The sequence below is a fragment of the Hibiscus syriacus genome, unplaced genomic scaffold, assembly GCF_006381635.1.
Source record: "Hibiscus syriacus cultivar Baekdansim isolate YM2019G1 unplaced genomic scaffold, ASM638163v2 tig00111848_pilon, whole genome shotgun sequence".
NCBI lineage: Eukaryota > Viridiplantae > Streptophyta > Magnoliopsida > Malvales > Malvaceae > Hibiscus > Hibiscus syriacus.
Genome location: NW_024063201.1, coordinates 4,172,105 through 4,190,410, shown reverse-complemented (window position 1 = coordinate 4,190,410; position 18,306 = coordinate 4,172,105). Strand labels below are relative to the sequence as shown.

Below are 18,306 nucleotides of genomic sequence, written 5' to 3'. Positions count from 1 at the left end.
CCTATCCTGATAGTTTTCGACGTGCCAAATCCATTTCCGCAGTCCGTTTCACCAAATTCAAACCCGAAGGTCTCCAAATCGACGGTCAAAGTGGTTGAATTTGACTTTGACCAAGAATTTGGATTTTCGAAAAGTCATACTTTATATTTTTCGACGTCCTGATTCCGATTCCGCAATCCGTTTGGCCAAATTCAGACTCGAAATACCCCAAATTGATAGTCAAACTCGGAAAATGCTTAGATACTTAAGAATTTTAGCTTTGAACAATTAAGTAAGATTTGGGGCTGATAAATTATTGTTATTTGAAGGTGCACGAGACTCACCGGATCGTTCAACAGCTCGACCCAGCTCTTCTAGATCAGTTAAACCACGTATGCCAGTATTCACCCGTAAGACCCGTAAATTTTATGATTTTAGAGATTTATTTATGTTACCCATAAGTAATATAGTGTTACTATAAATTAGGTTCGAAAACTGTAGCAGAGCGTGGTGAAACCAGCAATCAGTAGATCTACGATTTGAACCTATTATCGAGGTGTATTCCCTATTTATTACTGAATTGTTTTATTTGTTTTAATATGTGGTACACTGAATTCTTTGGTTACCGTATTGTTGATGCACCGATTTAATGTGATTATTTATAGATTATGACTGTTATCTGATATTTGTTTTGAAATGGTATATGATTACCATGTTTATGGATTTATGGAATTTATAACACGGTGCAATTGAATTTTTGGAATACGAATTTATAAAGTACAGCTCTGATCAAGCTGGAAAATTTTACGGACCTAATGTGACTCTTAGGTAGGCTCTGCGGCCCTGAGATCATTCTCGGGTAGGCTCTGCGGCCCTAAGATGTGTTCTTAGGTAGGCCCCACGGCCCCGAAATCTATCTTGGGTAGGCTCTCAGGCCCTAAGATGTTCCCTTAGGGTTACGCTTTTTTAAAGAGATTTACTGCAGTATAATTTTATGAGACTTATTGGACTATGATTTGTTTAGTGTACCTATAGTGATTTTATGGTAATATTGGGACACACTGAGCCTAGCTCACTTTTCGAAAATGTTTTTCCTCTTTCAGATACTGTTGGTTAGATACCCTGGATTGAGCACTTGGAGGATCAACATATCTCTTGAAGTATATCTGATTGTAATGTTTTTACCTTGCAAGTTGACTTTATTTTGTTGACATTGACCTTATTTAAAAGTATGGGATTTTAATATGATGACATTTTTACTATTACTATTCGGTTTATCGTGATTTGATTTTTAAGATATGTTTTAAATTAATTTATTACTTATTGGTATTATATTTACAAGTTAGGTTTTGATAGTATGATTTATTATAATTTCATGTCATTTATAATGTGATTTTACATTGTTTGAATAACGGTTTCGGAAAAATGTCTTAAAGAATCATAATGTGATCCACTAGACGTAGTCGAAACGCATAGGCCGGGTCTAGGGGGTTACAAATTGTACCTCCACCAAAAATATTTTAGTCGCCGCCCAAAACGGGTTCTTCGGTTTCTTCATCTTCGCTTGAATCATCATGAATTTCTCCCCATCGATTTTCAGCGTCAATATCAACAACCAATTCCGGTATGTTTCTCGCCTCATACTCTGCTGCTGCAGATGTCCCCCCGACTTCATTTACACTTTCCAATAGTGCCATAAAACTGTTCGGGAACTTGTATGTCGGCTCTTCAAACTGACTATATAAAGCCATTTTCAGATGGATTTTGAGTCACACCTCTTGATGACCCAGGAACATCACATATGTTACGTACATCAACAAATAACTCAATAACTGCTATATTGGTTGACTCATGTAATCCAACCGTGGTTCTAATATCATCATCTTCTTCAAGTGGAACTGCAGCATATCTGACTGGGTTGAGGCATATCATAAACCTATACCTCAAACCATCAACTGCAACTCGAATTTTTCTTTCTATCTTATGTTTCATTTCTATAAATGTGATGTCTTTTTTGAACATCATATTTATTGTTTTTTCAGACTGAAAAATTACTCCGACCTCATTTTCCATAATATATCCATTATAATAGACAATCGTGAAAAAGTTGTTGCTCATTTTCTCTACAAATAAAAAAATAAATTAATTTAGATTAAAAAAGTAGATAAGATAATTTCATAAATCATTAAATATAATATAATATACTATTATATTAATGATCAAATAAAATTTGTTATTTAATTTGATTGATTGATTACTAATATTACTAATAATGATTTAATAATTATTATTAATCTAATGATTTGATATTTAATGATTTAATAATAATATGATTTAGTCATGATTACTAATAATTATTTATTATAAATATTTAATGATTTATATTTGATACTAATCATTTAATAATTATTACTAATAATAATGATTAGTTTGATAATATTTTTTATTTTTTAAAAATATCAAACAAATTTGTTAGGCAGAACTGTCGAGATAATGTTCTCGAAAGAATTATTTCGTGAGATAATGCGTTGACCGGATTATTTCATTCAATTAATTTTTACTCTTTACTAATTACACATATAATATAAATTAAACAAAATATTTTTAAAACAACACTAAATATTTTTAAACACAATATTTTTTTAAACAGAAATTATCTCGCACAAATTATCTAATATAAACTTACTAACTAACTAATTTACACATACACAACAACTAAAAATGGACAACAAAAAATAATAAATTACCCGCGTAATTGTGTCTTTTTCCTTTCCTTTCTAACAACTAATTAAGCACTAATTAATTTTTTTTATAATATAACTTCAACAAACAACCTAATATACGTTTAAAGATACTAACAAATTAATTAATTTCTTTTATATTTAATAACTTAAACTAAGAAACTAATTAACGAATTTTTTATATAATATAATATATAACTTAAACTAACAAACTAAATATAATATAACTTAAACTAACAAACTAATTAACTAAATTTTAGTTTTACCCTAAACCCTAAGCTAACAAACTAATAATTTCATATAATAAACTAAATTAAACAATAAAAAATTACCTCAAAAAAAATGTTTGAGCCTTTATCTTCTTTTCTTCTTCTTCCTTTTCTTTCTCTCGATAAAGTTTCTATATGTGCTACTTCTACTTTTACCCTAAACCTCCATATCCTCTATATAAAGAAAATGAGCGTTGGAGAGCGTCATTAAATTTGATTGTTGAAGCAAATAATATTGAGCATTGAATCGTGTAACTATTGAGCGTTGAAAGGCTGCAATTCAACAGCAATATTTGTTGCATTTAACAGCTAAATTAACGCTTATGGATGCAGTAATCTCCCAGCTATGGATGCAACGAATGCATGAGGGAACAGAGAGTTAAAGCTTGGCTACAATCTCCCAGCTATGGATGCAGGAATCTCCCAGCTATGGATGCAACCCATGCACGAGGGAGCCAGCTATGGATGCAACCCATGCACGAGGGAGCAGGGTTAAGGTCGAGGCTTGGTCACCGGGATTGCTTGGCGACCTACAAGGTCGCTGAGAGTGCATGGCGACCTTGTAGGTCGCTGGGAGTACTTGGCGACCTTGTAGGGGTGTTGGGGAATGCATGGTGACCTGTTGGGGACGTGCATGTGCCATGCAAACGTCCATTATCTCTCCCGGGAAGCTGGCGACGTAGTAGGTCGCCCGGAAGGCATGGCGACCTACGGCCACTGTTGATTTCGCCCTATTTCAGCAAATAATATAGGGAGTGCATTATATCGTGATTTATTTATTTTGAGTGCATTATATCGTGAGTTTAGCCGTACTGGTGGGGCAAGCCTGCGATGGATATAGGTTTTTTAGAGTCTTCTTCTTTGTCTGCCTGTGCCTTATCATGCAATTCCCCAACACACACACACAAACCTTGATCGAGACTGCTAGTGGAATAGCCTAGCTTTTTTCTGAAATCAAGGCCGACATCACCCGCTCCATCTTCATATCTTTACTTTGATCTCTCTCTCTTTTGCTTTGGCGTACGGTTCCACTATGATTGCATTGCATGGCATGCCATTCCCCATGACTTTTGCCTTTTCCTTTCTTTGGTAATGCTCCATGCCCCCACCATCATTCTCTCTCTGTTCCACTAATTATAAATGCTTTCATTCATCTTCCTCAAACTCATTCATGGCAGACGAGAAGCTCCTTGTTGGAGAAGCAGGGCACGTGCAAAACTGCCAATTCCCCCTTACCCTTTTGGATTTTGCACGTGCTCCCCTTCTCCAACATGGGTTCCTCTTCTTCACCTATTTACTGCATTGGTTCATACCTTGTAATGCAGTTGCAGAAACATACCTTACCAGTTACCACCATTGTCAATTTTTTTTATTAACACCATTGTGAACCTTTAATGTTACTAATAAGCATTTTTTTTTACTTAATGGCTCAATATATTGTATAGCGGTAGTTTAACCGTTCCCGGGTTTTTGGAGGCTAACTTACATATAAATTCAAATTGTTGAAGGAGCGTGGCAGCATGGATTCTCATTGACTGTTTTCCATTTTTTGGTTTTGCAAAAGATGCTGCACGAGCTTTTATTAGCACTGGTTGGTTATACCGGCGATCTCATAATCAACGAGCGAGAGCACCAAAATTCTCTCGGCATTCACTTATACCCCGATGCCGCCATCTCTGGCAATCGCTGCTTCAAGCTTGCTCCCGATATCTCCTTCAAGCTTGCTCCCGATATCTCCTTCATCGACCCCAGCGAAAGGTACTGTTCTTGTTTTTTTCTTCTTCAAATTTTCGTAAATATTCAAAAAAAAAAAATTTATAAAACGACTGCTATTGTTTCTCAGGGATCTTATCGAAAGGTTAATCGCGCTTGGGTTTCACTACCGAGAGCTCGACCGTTTCGCAACGAAATCCCGGAATTTAAGCTGGATAAGATCCGGTGGCGTTTCGGTTTTAGCTTTGGATAGCACCTCCGAGTTGTTCAATGGCGAGAACCCAAGCGTTTATCTCAGAGCCGTTGCTAATGGGATGGTGGAGGTACTCTCTGTTTATAAATCTGCTGTTCTTCAAATCGAGCAGAAATTGTTATCGGAAACCATACCTGTTTTAGCAACTGTCACTCAAGGCCTTAATAAGGTCCCGTTCACTGGCATCTTTTTATCTCCTCTTTGTCCCTCATTCTCTTATTGTATAAGCCTTTCTCTTCTTTTTATTCGTCGCAGTTCTTTGTTATTTTGGCACCTTTGTACGAGCTTGTTCTAGAGATTGAGCGCGATGATTTACGTGGTGGAAAGCTGCTTAGCCTTTTACACAAACGCTTCCACTGTGGGGTGCCTGAATTACAGGCTTGCATTCAAAGGTATTCAATGTTGATCGTTTAGAAAATGCTAGCATCCTTCATGATCATCTTGCTAATCTCAATATCTAATTACTCAACCACAGGCTTCTTTGGCATGGTCATCAAGTGTTGTATAACCAGCTTGCATCATGGATGGTTTATGCTGTTCTTCAAGATCATCATGGAGAATTTTTCATTAGAAGGTATGACCAAAAGAGACTCTTTCCCCCCCTTTTGATCCAAAAAAATTATTTTGTTTCTCCATCTTACAAATTGATGTTTGTATATGGACTTTCATTTTTGTTTTGCATCTTTACACCTTTTAAACTGGTTTGATAAACATAATACTTTCAGGCAGGAAGATAGAGATGTGGAGTATGGCTCATTGGTCCCGAACACATCAAAAAAACTTGTACGCTTGTCATCTGATGATAAATCCTTAAGGGATTGGCACTTTGGCTTTCATATATTCCTGGTATTTTGGAGCTATCTCATTTGAGCTTTTGTTTAGTGTTAGTAGGAAAGTTTTCTCAATTATTTGGATTCATTGCTTAAGGTGATAGCTTTTGTAGATGAATAGGATTCTACTTGTGAATTTCCATTGGCAATTATTAAGAAACATGGTTGCGTGTCAAGAAAACCAGCAACCATGTTCTGTTACCGTAAACTCACAGGTTAAATGGAAGGAGGCCTGGAAATGAATCTGTAGATAAAATAATTTGGTAGAGACTTCTTTTGAAATCTTCTTTGTTTTGTTGATGTTGCAATCTATATCAACACTTACTGTTGTTTTGTAGGATATGCTACCTGAGTATATCCCTATGCATGCCGCAAATTCTATTCTTTTTGCCGGTAAATCCATTAGGATTCTCCAGAATCCAAACCCCGGCTTCGAGTTTCAAGATGCTCTATATAATACGCAGAAAGGAAAATGCTCTCAGAAGGTTCATGGATCTGCAGGGCGTAGTCCTTTCCACAAGGAGCCTATCAATGGAAAAATGGTTGGAGAAGAATTTCTTCCACAGTCTGAGGCTGATAAGATTGAAACTATGCTTCAAGATCTAAAGGTTTTCTTCCACAATTATGTAGTATTGTATCCACTTATCTGCCTTTAAATGGTAGAAAGCATTTCTTAACTGTGCATCTATTATATGTAGGAATCATTAGAATTTCACAGAAGATCATTTGAATGCTCGGTCGATTCTATCCGGGCTATTGCAGCTGCTCATCTTTGGCAGGTGATATATGTCATACTTCCTAAATGATATACTTGATGACCGTATTTAACTGAATTTGCTCTCTGCAGCTTGTGGTTATACTTGCTGACTCGAATGGCCACCTGAAGGCTCTAAAAGACTATTTTCTTTTGGTAAAAGGAGATTTTTTTCCAGGTAAAGAATGTAAAGCATCAATGGCCTTTGCCCCTGCATCCCCAAAAAGATAAAATGATTTTATTTCCTAGCAATATGTAACCTGCATTTAATTCATATTTGTTATCATTCTAGTGTTTTCTTGAGGAGAGCCGGCAGCTAATGTGCCTACCGCCTCGTCCGTCAACCGCTGAAGCCGATATTACAGTTCCGTTTCAGTTGGTTAGAGATACTAGTAACTTGTCTGAAACTAATATAGACATGACAATGAATTTAATTATACTTTCTGAATGTGTACAGACAAGGGTTATTGAGGTTTCAATTTGCATAACTTTATGTATGAATTCCTTGGCTTGCATTTCAGGCAGCCATAAAGACTATTAGTGAGGGAGACATACTTCTCTAGAGTCTCTTTGAGGTAAGAATCTACTCATTTTGTCTTCAGTTAGTGCCATTCTGGAAATTACTAGAGATATATTCCTAATTGTATTTTCCATCAATAAGGATGCCTTCATTTGGGGTCACAGTGAAATCCCTCCCAAGTAGATTTTTCTAACGGAAGTTCGGAGTCATCGGTTGATGGTTGGGATGGTATTACACTGAATATTCTGTTGATTGGCCCTTACAGCTGTTCTTTACACAAGAAGTTCTCTCCAAGTAAGATTCAGTGGCTTCATGGATTCCTTTTATTCGTCTGATTACTAAATATCCTTTAGGCATGAAACAGCAGCCATTTTGAAACAAGGAGTGATAAGAATACAAGTAATTAATGGGGTTAATGGGGTTTACTTATATTGTTAAAAGGCTTGATGTTTTTGTTTATCCTAATTGTGCTGCAGGTACCGGATACTTTTCCAGTACCTGCTGAGGCTCAAACGAACACAAATGGAATTGGGGAAATCATGGGCATCTGTAATGCACCAGGATCGCACAGATTTTGCCAAACACCGTAAAGACCGGAAGAACTGCTCAACCTCTCAGCCACGACGGCAGCGGTTAATACCAATGTGGCATGTTAGAGAGCACATGGCATTTTTAATCAGAAATCTTTAGTTTTATATCCAGGTCCTTGATAGTATAAAGTTCAAATCATGTGTCTGCAAAATTCTTCCTGAAATGCCAGCAACTTGTTTGATTAGTGGCAAGATTCATGTTGTATTTTCTGGTTTAGGTAGATGTTATAGAATCTCAATGGACAGTTTTGCAATCTCACATTCGGAATTCGCATGACTTCGCTGAACTTGTGGGTTCCCATCAAGAGTACGCGGGATGAGTTCTTTGTACTGGCAGTCATCTTGATGATTTGCTAAAGACTTGAATGTTGTTCTTACATGGTTACAGGTATTTATCAGCCTTGTTTTCTCAGTCTTTCTTGGACATTGGCTCGGGCCTCGGTGTCAAGGATACTGACAAGTATCATGATGCTTTGTCTCCAGTTCTGCAGGAACATTGAGAAGAAAGACAGCAGCGAAAATACATCTGAACTAGAACGGATAACAGAGGTAACCAAATGTGGCATTTCATATATATATATATATATATATATTTTATATAAATATATATATATATATATCTTTATGTAGATAGTATTGACAATTAGGGTTGTGTACGTGGGTGTGAACTTAAGAATTTATATTAGAATTTTTTGGAGGTAAAATTAGATCATCAATAGAAAATACAACAAAATCCAAGAATCGAGTAAACTTTATGTAGTTCGACTAGATGTATTAATCCATGACACCATTTGTCAACAATTTATCCAGGAATTTAACAAGAAATCGAATTCCTTATATACCATACTGCCCAGTAGCAGGATTGGGGGAGCCAGCGAGCTCCGTTTCTAAGACGTTTCCTTCTGCGTATGAATTATAATTCCTTCTTTCTAAGACACTTGGTCTTACGATCGTGCAATTATGCGTTTTCAATATATATTACATGTGTTGTTTCTTTTTTTTAATAAAATTCGAATGGTTTTTACCCATTTTTTTTTCATTTTAGTTTTAGATGACGTTAACATGAAACAAATCACCCGTAAGCCCTGCCACGGAGGCAAAGATGTACCCTCCAAAATGCGACTTTAAAACGCGTTTTCACGTGGACAAACCTTTACCAAAAAATTAACCTCTTATTGCTGAGGAAAACCATTATACATAAACTTAATATTTAAGTTTTATTAACACATAGATGACTCGGAAACCAAATAATACAAAGTTTACAGGCTAATCAAATTCTTAACAATACTTAATAAAATGAATGTCAACACTTTAACAAAAATAATTAAGGGTAAAATACATGAATCAAAACAAACTTTTATTTAATGAAATTGTTGCCTTTTATGATTATGACCCTCGATTAAAAAATAAATTGAATAGAAATTTAAAGTTTTTTTAATCTATTTAGATATAACATTTTTATAGGGTAAATTACGCATTTAGTACTTAAACTACCCGTTTTTGTCCGTTTTAGTACCTAAACTTTTAATTTTTCAAAACCATACATAACGTTTAGTTTTTGTTTCATTTTAATATCTCGCCATTAAAAACTTAATGAACGGTTACAACTTGACACTTTTTATGGATAAATTACATAATTCATCCCTTAAATATCTTCTCACTTCTATTTTGGTCATTGAATTTTATTTTTTTAATTACTTAACTTTCAAATTACTCCTAATTTAATCACTCTAACTTTCAAATTTAATTTTTTATTTTAATTATATATTAATAAAATAAAAAAATATAATGTCACAAAATATTATTAATAAAATAATAAAAAATATCATGCCACAAAATATTATTAATAAAATAAATTAGAGTGATTAAAACATGAGCAATTTGAAAGTTGGGATTTTAAATTGAATTTTTTAATTTTAATGACCAAAATAGGAGTAAGAAGATAGTTAAGGGATAAATGATGTAATTTACCCATGAAAAAATTTCGTGTACAAAAAATCAGTTAAATTTTAGCATCGGGATACTAAAATGAAACAAAAACTAAACGTTTGATATGATTTTGAAAAAATTAACAATTTAAGCACTAAAGCAGACCAAAACTAATAGTTTAGGTATTAAATGTGTAGTTTACCCTTTTATCATTTTGACCCAATATTTTAAAAATCATCTAGTTTCAAATTATGTAGCAACTTAGGAAAATTAAATATATATATATATATATATATATTAATTTTTGAAAGGATATAATATAAAAATTGTTAAAGATTCAAAGAAGTCCTCAAAAATTTTAAAAATCATCTAGTTTTACAATGAAATATGCAGGGACTATAACACAAACTTTCACACCGGTTCCCTTAAAAATTTAATGGTTCAATCAACTTTTTGTCAAAAATAGTAATCTGATTAAATTTTAAAGGTTGAAAGTCAAGTCAACAAAACGAAAAAAATATTAATGACTAAATTTATAACTATGTAAAAATCAATAATTATTTGAATATATTAAAAACAAAATGTTAAACTCATCTTCGAACGAGCAGAAGTTAAGATCTTATTTAAATATATTTGAAAACATCATATCTTTATCCTATCGTTTCGAAAAGTTAGACCCTAATATGAGCAACCTCTAAACACTAGGCCCTTGTTTGAAAATTTAGCTTCACTTTAGCTCTTGTTGGAGGTCTTTATTGGTTGGATAGAGTTTACACATGAAACTAATACATGTCGTATTTCCAAACTTGTTTTCAATAGACTTATCTTATTGCTTTGTTTTTAAAAAAACATTTATTTTTTAACTTAATATTTATAAAATCATATATTTCATTAAATTAATATTTATAAAATATTTGGAAGCTTGTAAATATGAAACTGACCTTCGAACTTAAACCGATAAGTCTGACCCTTGAATAGACTACCAAAACAGCAAGCCTTCAATTATTATGTACAACTAGGAAATTGGGATGAAACCAAAAGGAGAAAACAACTCCTTTGTATTTACGTTCATTCAATGCTCCTCAAAACCTTCCTCCTGCATCTCTGCCCTCCTAGTTTCCATCTTTTCATTCATAACAAACAATGCCATCAGTGAGCATATGAACAAGGTGTTGCTATAATCATCGAAGATACTCTTAAATAGCCCTTACCTGAGCATTAGAAAACCGCAATTGTTCCGAGACGAACAGTATGTTCTTGTGCTCTCCCGGTTTCACTGCCTTACCTAAACTTTTAGCCACATCATTGTACCTAACCATCTCTACCTTGAAACCATTGCTCATAAAAAGATTGCCCATCCATTCCCCTGTACTAGACTGCAACACAAAAAAAAAAAACACCAGACATCATGGCTCGTGTTTCCTTGAACAACAAAAGCAATCCAAGTAATGGCATACATGGATGGACCAAGGAGGCGGTCATCTTTTGAAAATTTCGAATTCTCGTATGACTGAAGTATTAAGTTCACCACCAACCATACAACATACCTTCGAACCGAACTCGGTCTCGGCCAACCATGCAGGCAACTCCCCTAGAAAGACACTTCCTTTCATAGCCATACCACTGACTGTGGACAAAATCTCCTCAAACCTTGCCAAAGTCATCACAGGAAGTCCCTACCAACAACATGAAAGCAGAGGAAATTACTTGAGAAAGTTGTTTCTTTAGAATATGCAGAGGGAGGATAAGCCTCATAAAACCTGGATAGCCCAGATGCTCGGTCGATTTCCGTTAAAGCCCGTGGCGCGCAATGCCTGTTGAATATCGGTAGATTCCAGTGGAACATGAAGGTACAAACAGTTTCTTGGGACCTTAGCCCCAACACCTAGTTTGTTTAAACAAGATTTACTCGGTTACATGTAGCAAAATATGCAGAATAAGTCCAGCAGTTTGGGTACCTTTTAGCTTTTGAGCTGCTTTTTGGAAGACTCTGTCAGGAGAAATATCAAATATGATGGTGGAGCTCGGCCAGTTAAGCCTATATGGCCGAGTATCCATCCCATCCGATAAGATCACAACCTGCAATTCGTAATGAAAAGAGTTTAAAATTCTTCTCCAATGGGGCAAAATGTTAAAATTAGTCCTCCAACTTTTATTTTAATAATTATTTTAACTCGTATTCTTTTTTTTAGCATTGTAATCCAATGGGACATAATATTTTTACACTTGCTTAATTGTTAAAGTGTTATATGCAACATCACCCTCCTCGATGAAGTGACACATGACATGTCATGTCATTATCTTAAGTGACTTGACATATGATATGTTAGCAATTTAACACAAAATTATCATGTTAGTAAAATACGTCGATCGTTAGTAAATTAACGATTTTCATCGTTTTGATCAAAAATTAAAATGTTGAAAATTAAAATGTTTCGAAAATATAAAAATAAAATACCATTCAAATAAATGTTCAGTTAATTTTGACATTATGTATTAACCCCGGGTTTAGTGAAAACACCTGTTTAAGGCCGTCCATGTGGTTCGCTGTACGAAGCAGCTTATCATCGATGAACTTGGTTGCAATGCAGTAATGTTTCAAAGGATTCTCCAAATCCATCCGAGTGTGAGGTGGAACAAAGCACCCTGCATACGGATCAGCAAACAGAGGCTCTGCAAATGCAATACAAAAACAAATGATGATTAAGCTTTAGCCACAAGTGTCATAAAACCAAGAATCGGATTACTGATTGCCTCGTTTGTGGGTCTCCTGGAAACGAAGAGAAGCCGAATGGATGGCTGATCGGAGCAAGGGGTCGTTTTCATCGTTGAGTTGAGCTTTGAATAACCACGCGTTCCTCGTCCTGTTGTTATTGCAGTTGAGTTTCGACATCGGCATTGGCAAACATGCAAATTTTAGTAAACATCCCATCAGGTTTCTGGATTTTGATAAAGTTTTAGAGGATCTTGATTGAGTTCAGAGAAACTTTCAGTAAATTTGTATTCAACAGTCAGTGCACTATATAATGGTGAAACAGGTGTAGAATATTTCTCTGTACCTAATATTACGGTACCTAATTTACAAGAAAAGAGAGAAAAGAAAGATGAAGCAGCGGATCGTAGAAAAGACTGTATAAAGTAATTATATTCTTTTATTTCATTTCTATTTAAGTAATTATAATTTTTTAAAAAAAATATATTTATTACACTTGCTTTTAAGCTTTATTTGGTTCTTAATTGTCTATCTCTTATTGTTTTCAATTTCTCGTTGAAGTTACTTTTTCTAATATTTATTTGTGTTGGCTGTGTTTTAATATAATATATATTATATGTGAATAAATATTTCTTCGATTTTTTGAGCATCACCAGATTACTACAAAGCATTTCATATATGGCTACAGGTTATTAGTAAAAATATATATAAAAAATTAAGTATTTATTAAAAAGAGTGATGCTAAATGAGTCATTGTCAGGCACCGAAATCATAAAAAATAATATTCTAAGCCTAAAATAAAAATAAATTTAGTAAAAAAAAGTGTAAGGCTGGATAATTAAATTATTGGATATAAAAACTAATGATGAATGCTTAGACTTACATCTTCGAAAATAAATAAAAATAATTTAAACTGGGCTTCAGATACTCGCCTGGCTTTGAAAAACCAGGTCCTAACGGACCCCTGGAACTACCATTCTTCTGTATTTCAGACCTATGTCATGACGGTGCGAGGGGTCCCACCTGCTTACCGGCCTGCCAGAGAGGGTAGACCGCCCTTTGCTGAAAGGCTAGCTGTAGGCGTCCACGGTGGTCTTCCTCTCTCTCCCGATGGTTTATATAGCTTTACTGACCTTTTTTCTTTAAAAGTTGATCAAGAGCATTGGCAGTTGAAAAGAGGAAGATGAAGTCAAACTCGTAGGATTAAGATCCTTGGTAAAGAAAAAAAATATTTAAAGTGAATTAAAATATTGTAAAAACTGAAATAAAACTGCCTAATGAAATAAAAATAGATTTAACCCATGGTGAAAAATTCTAACTTAAAATAAGATATTAATTTTAGTGTCTAAGTTGATTATATATATATATATTTTTATTTTATGATAAAACGATTATAACAATTGAATTTGATTTGTCGACAGCATTGTAAACAAGAAGAACCCGATTATCAATGAGTGCAACAGCGTGACTCAACAAATAAAAAATAAAACCTAAATATTAAAAATAACAATAAATAGAAACAAAGTTTATATATAATTTGGTATTCTTCTTCTTCCTTGCATAAAAATAATTTATTGTATCAAGTCATGTACAGAATATGGTATCTTGCTCACCAAAGTTTATATATAAATCAACCAAGTATATAATAATTAAGCTTAAATTCTATGGAATTGTCAAAGTAAAAAAATTGTAAATTATGCATCTTACTAGCCCTTATAAATCAGAGTTTACTTAATTGAGACATATATTAATAAAAAAATAAAATGTATTTTATATGTGAAAGCATTAATTGAGTTTCGCTGCTCATATTTTATATATAGTTTTTTAAAGTTATTTTTTTTGGTATTAGCAATTTGATTTAACAAGGCCACAGAATAATAGAAAAACCCGTGGTGTAAGATCAACTAAGAGCTCTAACAATGAACTCATGAAAGAAATATGCATCCTTTTGATAGCATCTAACAGATTAATACATAAACAATGGAATTAAGTATCAGCAACCAAAACTTGATTGAAAAACAAAGTTGGGGGGTCAAAAAGCAACCCCAAATAAGTCCTGAATATAAAGAAGTTCCCTCAAAAAAAAAAACCCAGAATGGTAACAAAGAAACGGGGCCGAACTGAATCTTCATTCTTCTTCTTCACCTTCGTTCTCGGCAATATTGAAGTAGCGGAGTTCATAAACATTCCGCTCCTTGTTGGAAGCAATCACCCGAAGCCAGTCCCGGACATTGTGCTTCTTCAAATACTTCTTAGTCAAATACTTGAGGTACCTGGAAACCAGACAACCATCAGCAAAAACTCAACTCCAGCTTTAAAAAAAGGAGAAAGTTCTTCCCCATTTTAAACAAAGAACCCAAAACTTCTGAGATAGTATCAGACAATCAAGGATCAAAGCAGAAGAGTTTAACCATTGATCTTAAAGCAAAGTTCTTTTTTTTATAGTACATACTACAAAGCAGCTAAAATCATGAAGTTCACCTAATAAACAAAACCATTTTCTTAAAATGATTCAATTCACAAATAGAGCTCACAAAACGTCATATTCCTAAAATTAATTCAATTTATATCCACTCTGGAAGTGGAAAACGGACAACAATGGAGTAAAAAACTACATTATCAAGACCTTGGGCATCCGAGGAAGAATTAAAGCAGCAGTAGCTCTCAAAAGCCAGGTGAAAGGCAAAAGCTCTCGAGCAGCCACTGCGAATGTTTTTGAGAACCAAGCTTCAAAACTTTTCATCAACGGCCTTGACCTTTAAACCTAAGTCTAGCTCTAAATTTAAAAGAGTTCACTCATACCTGATTGCTTAAGAATCAAACATAGTTTACGATCTAAGAATTCAGAACATTTCAATAATACAACAAAAAGATAAAAAAGGAGAAATAGAGAAAACACCTCTTAGAGAAGTTAGAGTCGGAGGAAACGGTGATCCTAGTCTTTTCGCGGGTGACTGTGACGGAGTCGCCGAGAGCACCGGCCTTACCGCCAACCTTGATCCTTTCCTGAAGAAACTTCTCCAGAGAAGCGATGTCCATGATCTTATCTTCGACCGGCTTCGAACAATCGATGGTGAAGGATGCTCCCTTCTTCTTTCCCTTAGGTCCAGCTGCTGCCCCGCGACTCATCTTCGCACCAACTCACTGCGTTTTCAACGAGTGCAATCAATTAGAAGGAAAAGGTAAAGAGAAAATGAACAAATGAAAGGAAGGCAGTTATACAGAGAGTACCTTAGGCTGTCCCTGCGATTTGGAGCTAATGAACGGCGATGTTACAAGATGGTTTGATTGGAGCAGAGACAAAAAGATATACGGAATGCTAACTAGGGTTTTTCGCCTTTCCGGTGCTGCGATTGGGCTTTGGTTCCTGTAAGGTTTGGGCTTTTTGGGTTAAAAGAAGATATATAATAATGACTGAAAACTATTATTTTGTTAATTTTGTCCTTATATTTTTTAAAATTTATTTTTTAATCTTTCAAAAATAATTAAATTTGACTGAACACGATTACTATAATTTAGAGAATGAATCGTATAGAGCCTTAATTAATTATGGCAAGAGCCACTGACCTGTCTGCAGAGCTAGCAAGGTAAACCCTTTTATTTTTATCGTTTTATATAAATGTGTATGGATAGATTTTACTCTCAAAAACTATCATCTCTATCTCAAATTGCCCCAAAATTATCGGTGTCTAGTAATATGTCATTTTGGTATTGACAACCTTTATATTTGAAGTAAATTTAAATGAAAATGATAGGAGAAGCAAACGAGAAATGCCATCATAAAAATTTAAATTTAGATTCGATTAAATTTATTTAAGACATAATATGATACTCGAACCATATACTATTAAAATATTAATACATGGAATATTCACCTCATCTTTTATTATTTTCTAAATTAGAAATCAAATTTAAACAAAAAAAAAAACATTTGATACTTTTTAATCATCATTTAACCAGCAATTATTTTTTAAATAGACATATTTCAAATATTTATTTATAATTAAACCAAAAGTAGGGCAAATAGATGAAAAAAATGAACATAGTCGCTTGTTGTTCTCATTTGCTCACTTTTAAAATTCAGAGACTAATTCCTTATCAAAATTGCGACACTTCAAATTTCTTTTTATCAAAAAATTTCAGCCTAATATCAAAAGGGAAAAAATATTTAAAGATTACAAGTACTCGATGAGAGATAAAATTACCAGTAGAGCGATTGAAGCAAAAACTATTTACTGAAGAGACGCCAAATTTGCAAGGCAAAACAAACCAAAACGAAAGCTGCAAACAAATTACAATACCAATCGTGTCTAATTAATTTCCACTGATTTTCACTTGAGAAATGCAGCTAGAAACAACATTACACCCGATGAGCTGATCTAATTCACATCTTTTGAACTTGGCAGGCTTTAACAGTCATGTGATCAGAACCTTGATTGCATATGCAGACCTATATGACTATCACACTACTCGAGATATGCAATCTTCTATGAAGTAATTGAAGCTAGGATCATGCTAGGCGACGGAAAACTCCACAACGAGCTACTTAAATGATGTTTTTTCTGATTGAAGTTTTCAGGGTGCCTCCAGAATGTGTAACAAAGATTTTTCCATAGTTCCATACTGTGGAGTTCACATAGATGGTCTTAAAATAGCACTTCAAATATTGTAGAGAGTTCAACTCCGGATTCGAAAGTCCGACTACGGTTCTCATTTCTGCCCTCAATGTACTACTAATCCCTAGTCTGCAATTACCTCTCCACCTCCCACAACATTCACTATTTCCATCTCTACTGTAGTCCTCCATCATGCATAAGAAGACCAAACCTAGAAGTATGTTATATATGAAAGAACTAGAAAAATTATGAACCTGCTTGTGTGGTGCTCATACTAGAATTTGATGCTAAACCCTGGATCCGATTAACTTACCTTTCTATTAATCCGAGCCTGACTCAATACAAAGTCATATAACAGGATGAGAATCTACTTAACATGGTCTTAGCATTCTAAATTATTTGAGTCTGACTCAATACATTAAGAAATGTTGCACTAGTGTTTCAGTGTATTCTAAATTATCTTGCTCATAGCGTTAAAGAAAAAAGTGGCACTAATCTGTGGTTGATCAATCCTTCACTAAACCAAGTAATGGAAGTATGGAACTGATACCAATCACATAAACATAAGTAAAATACAGAGAGTTCAAATTCTAAACGAGTCAAAGAGTTGAAAATCAATTTCGATATGCAACTAAAACCCAATTCAATTAAAGCGAAGATGAAAACAACCCACCATCCCAATCCGATTCAAAAATTTAATTATTTACCCCCAGGAAATCGTCTAGATTGATGAAAAAGAAGACTTAATTCTAAGCTTGCTTACTTTGCCATTAACGCAATCAAAGCCGCGCCCACACTGTGGGGACTCATAAAAGTTATCAATAGCGAAGCTAGCAGATGTAATCCCTACCGAAAACTCCAGCTCGTCTTCATCTCTAACAACCTCCACAATGTTCAGCCACAAAAACAGGACTTTGACGCTTATTCCACTGAGATTTTTGAGCTTGTTTTCGGAGATGATCCCACTGGTTGTCGATTTGTATTTGAGTTGATAGGATCCTTGCAGTCCGAAGCTACACGAACTGTTTAAGTAGGCATGGAAGCAGCCTGTGGACTCGTCTAGATCGTACTTTAAGACGCCTCGGGGGAGAAGACCGACGGGGAAGTTGTAGCCTTGGAGGATTTCGTAGGGTGAGAGTGCCTCACCGCCGGTGACGGGGAGGAGCGTTGAGGATGCGAGTGGCGAGAGAAGGAGGAGGAGGGCGGCGGTGAAAATGGTGGTTAGATGGAGAGCCATATTGAAAATGGATTTGCAACTCGCAAGTTAGAAGCGAGGGGGGCAAATGAATGAGTAATGATCGAGTTAGGGGGTAAGATTTGGGTGTCAGACAGCACGTTGTTAAGCCATAAAGGACATAGATTTCAAATGTATTGTAGGTACATTTTCCATATGATTTAT

The 18,306-nt window shown here is 34.7% G+C and overlaps 3 protein-coding genes and 1 pseudogene across 3 annotated transcripts; 1 reads left to right on the top strand and 3 right to left on the bottom strand.

Moving 5' to 3' along the window:
* Positions 1–4,169: 4,169 nt before the first annotated feature.
* On the top strand, positions 4,170–7,969 carry LOC120172302 (annotated as a pseudogene).
* A 2,681-nt stretch (positions 7,970–10,650) lies between these two features.
* On the bottom strand, positions 10,651–12,471 carry LOC120172301 (putative S-adenosyl-L-methionine-dependent methyltransferase Mflv_0168). The gene is made up of 7 exons (XM_039179788.1): positions 12,333–12,471; positions 12,100–12,251; positions 11,537–11,657; positions 11,339–11,463; positions 11,126–11,254; positions 10,790–10,954; positions 10,651–10,701 (listed from the first exon to the last, which is right to left on the bottom strand). Exons 1-7 carry the CDS (start codon positions 12,469–12,471, stop codon positions 10,651–10,653), a joined length of 882 nt encoding a protein of 293 aa, XP_039035719.1.
* Positions 12,472–14,197: 1,726 nt separating this feature from the next.
* LOC120172360 (60S ribosomal protein L22-2-like) lies at positions 14,198–15,648 on the bottom strand. The gene is made up of 3 exons (XM_039179834.1): positions 15,523–15,648; positions 15,191–15,435; positions 14,198–14,564 (listed from the first exon to the last, which is right to left on the bottom strand). The coding sequence occupies exons 2-3, from the start codon at positions 15,418–15,420 to the stop codon at positions 14,420–14,422; spliced, it is 375 nt and encodes a 124-aa protein (XP_039035765.1). The 5' UTR covers positions 15,421–15,435; positions 15,523–15,648; the 3' UTR covers positions 14,198–14,419.
* Positions 15,649–17,300: 1,652 nt separating this feature from the next.
* Positions 17,301–18,206, bottom strand: LOC120172359. The gene is made up of 2 exons (XM_039179833.1): positions 17,615–18,206; positions 17,301–17,312 (listed from the first exon to the last, which is right to left on the bottom strand). The coding sequence occupies exon 1, from the start codon at positions 18,142–18,144 to the stop codon at positions 17,629–17,631; it is 516 nt and encodes a 171-aa protein (XP_039035764.1). The 5' UTR covers positions 18,145–18,206; the 3' UTR covers positions 17,301–17,312; positions 17,615–17,628.
* Between the last annotated feature and the right edge of the window lie 100 nt (positions 18,207–18,306).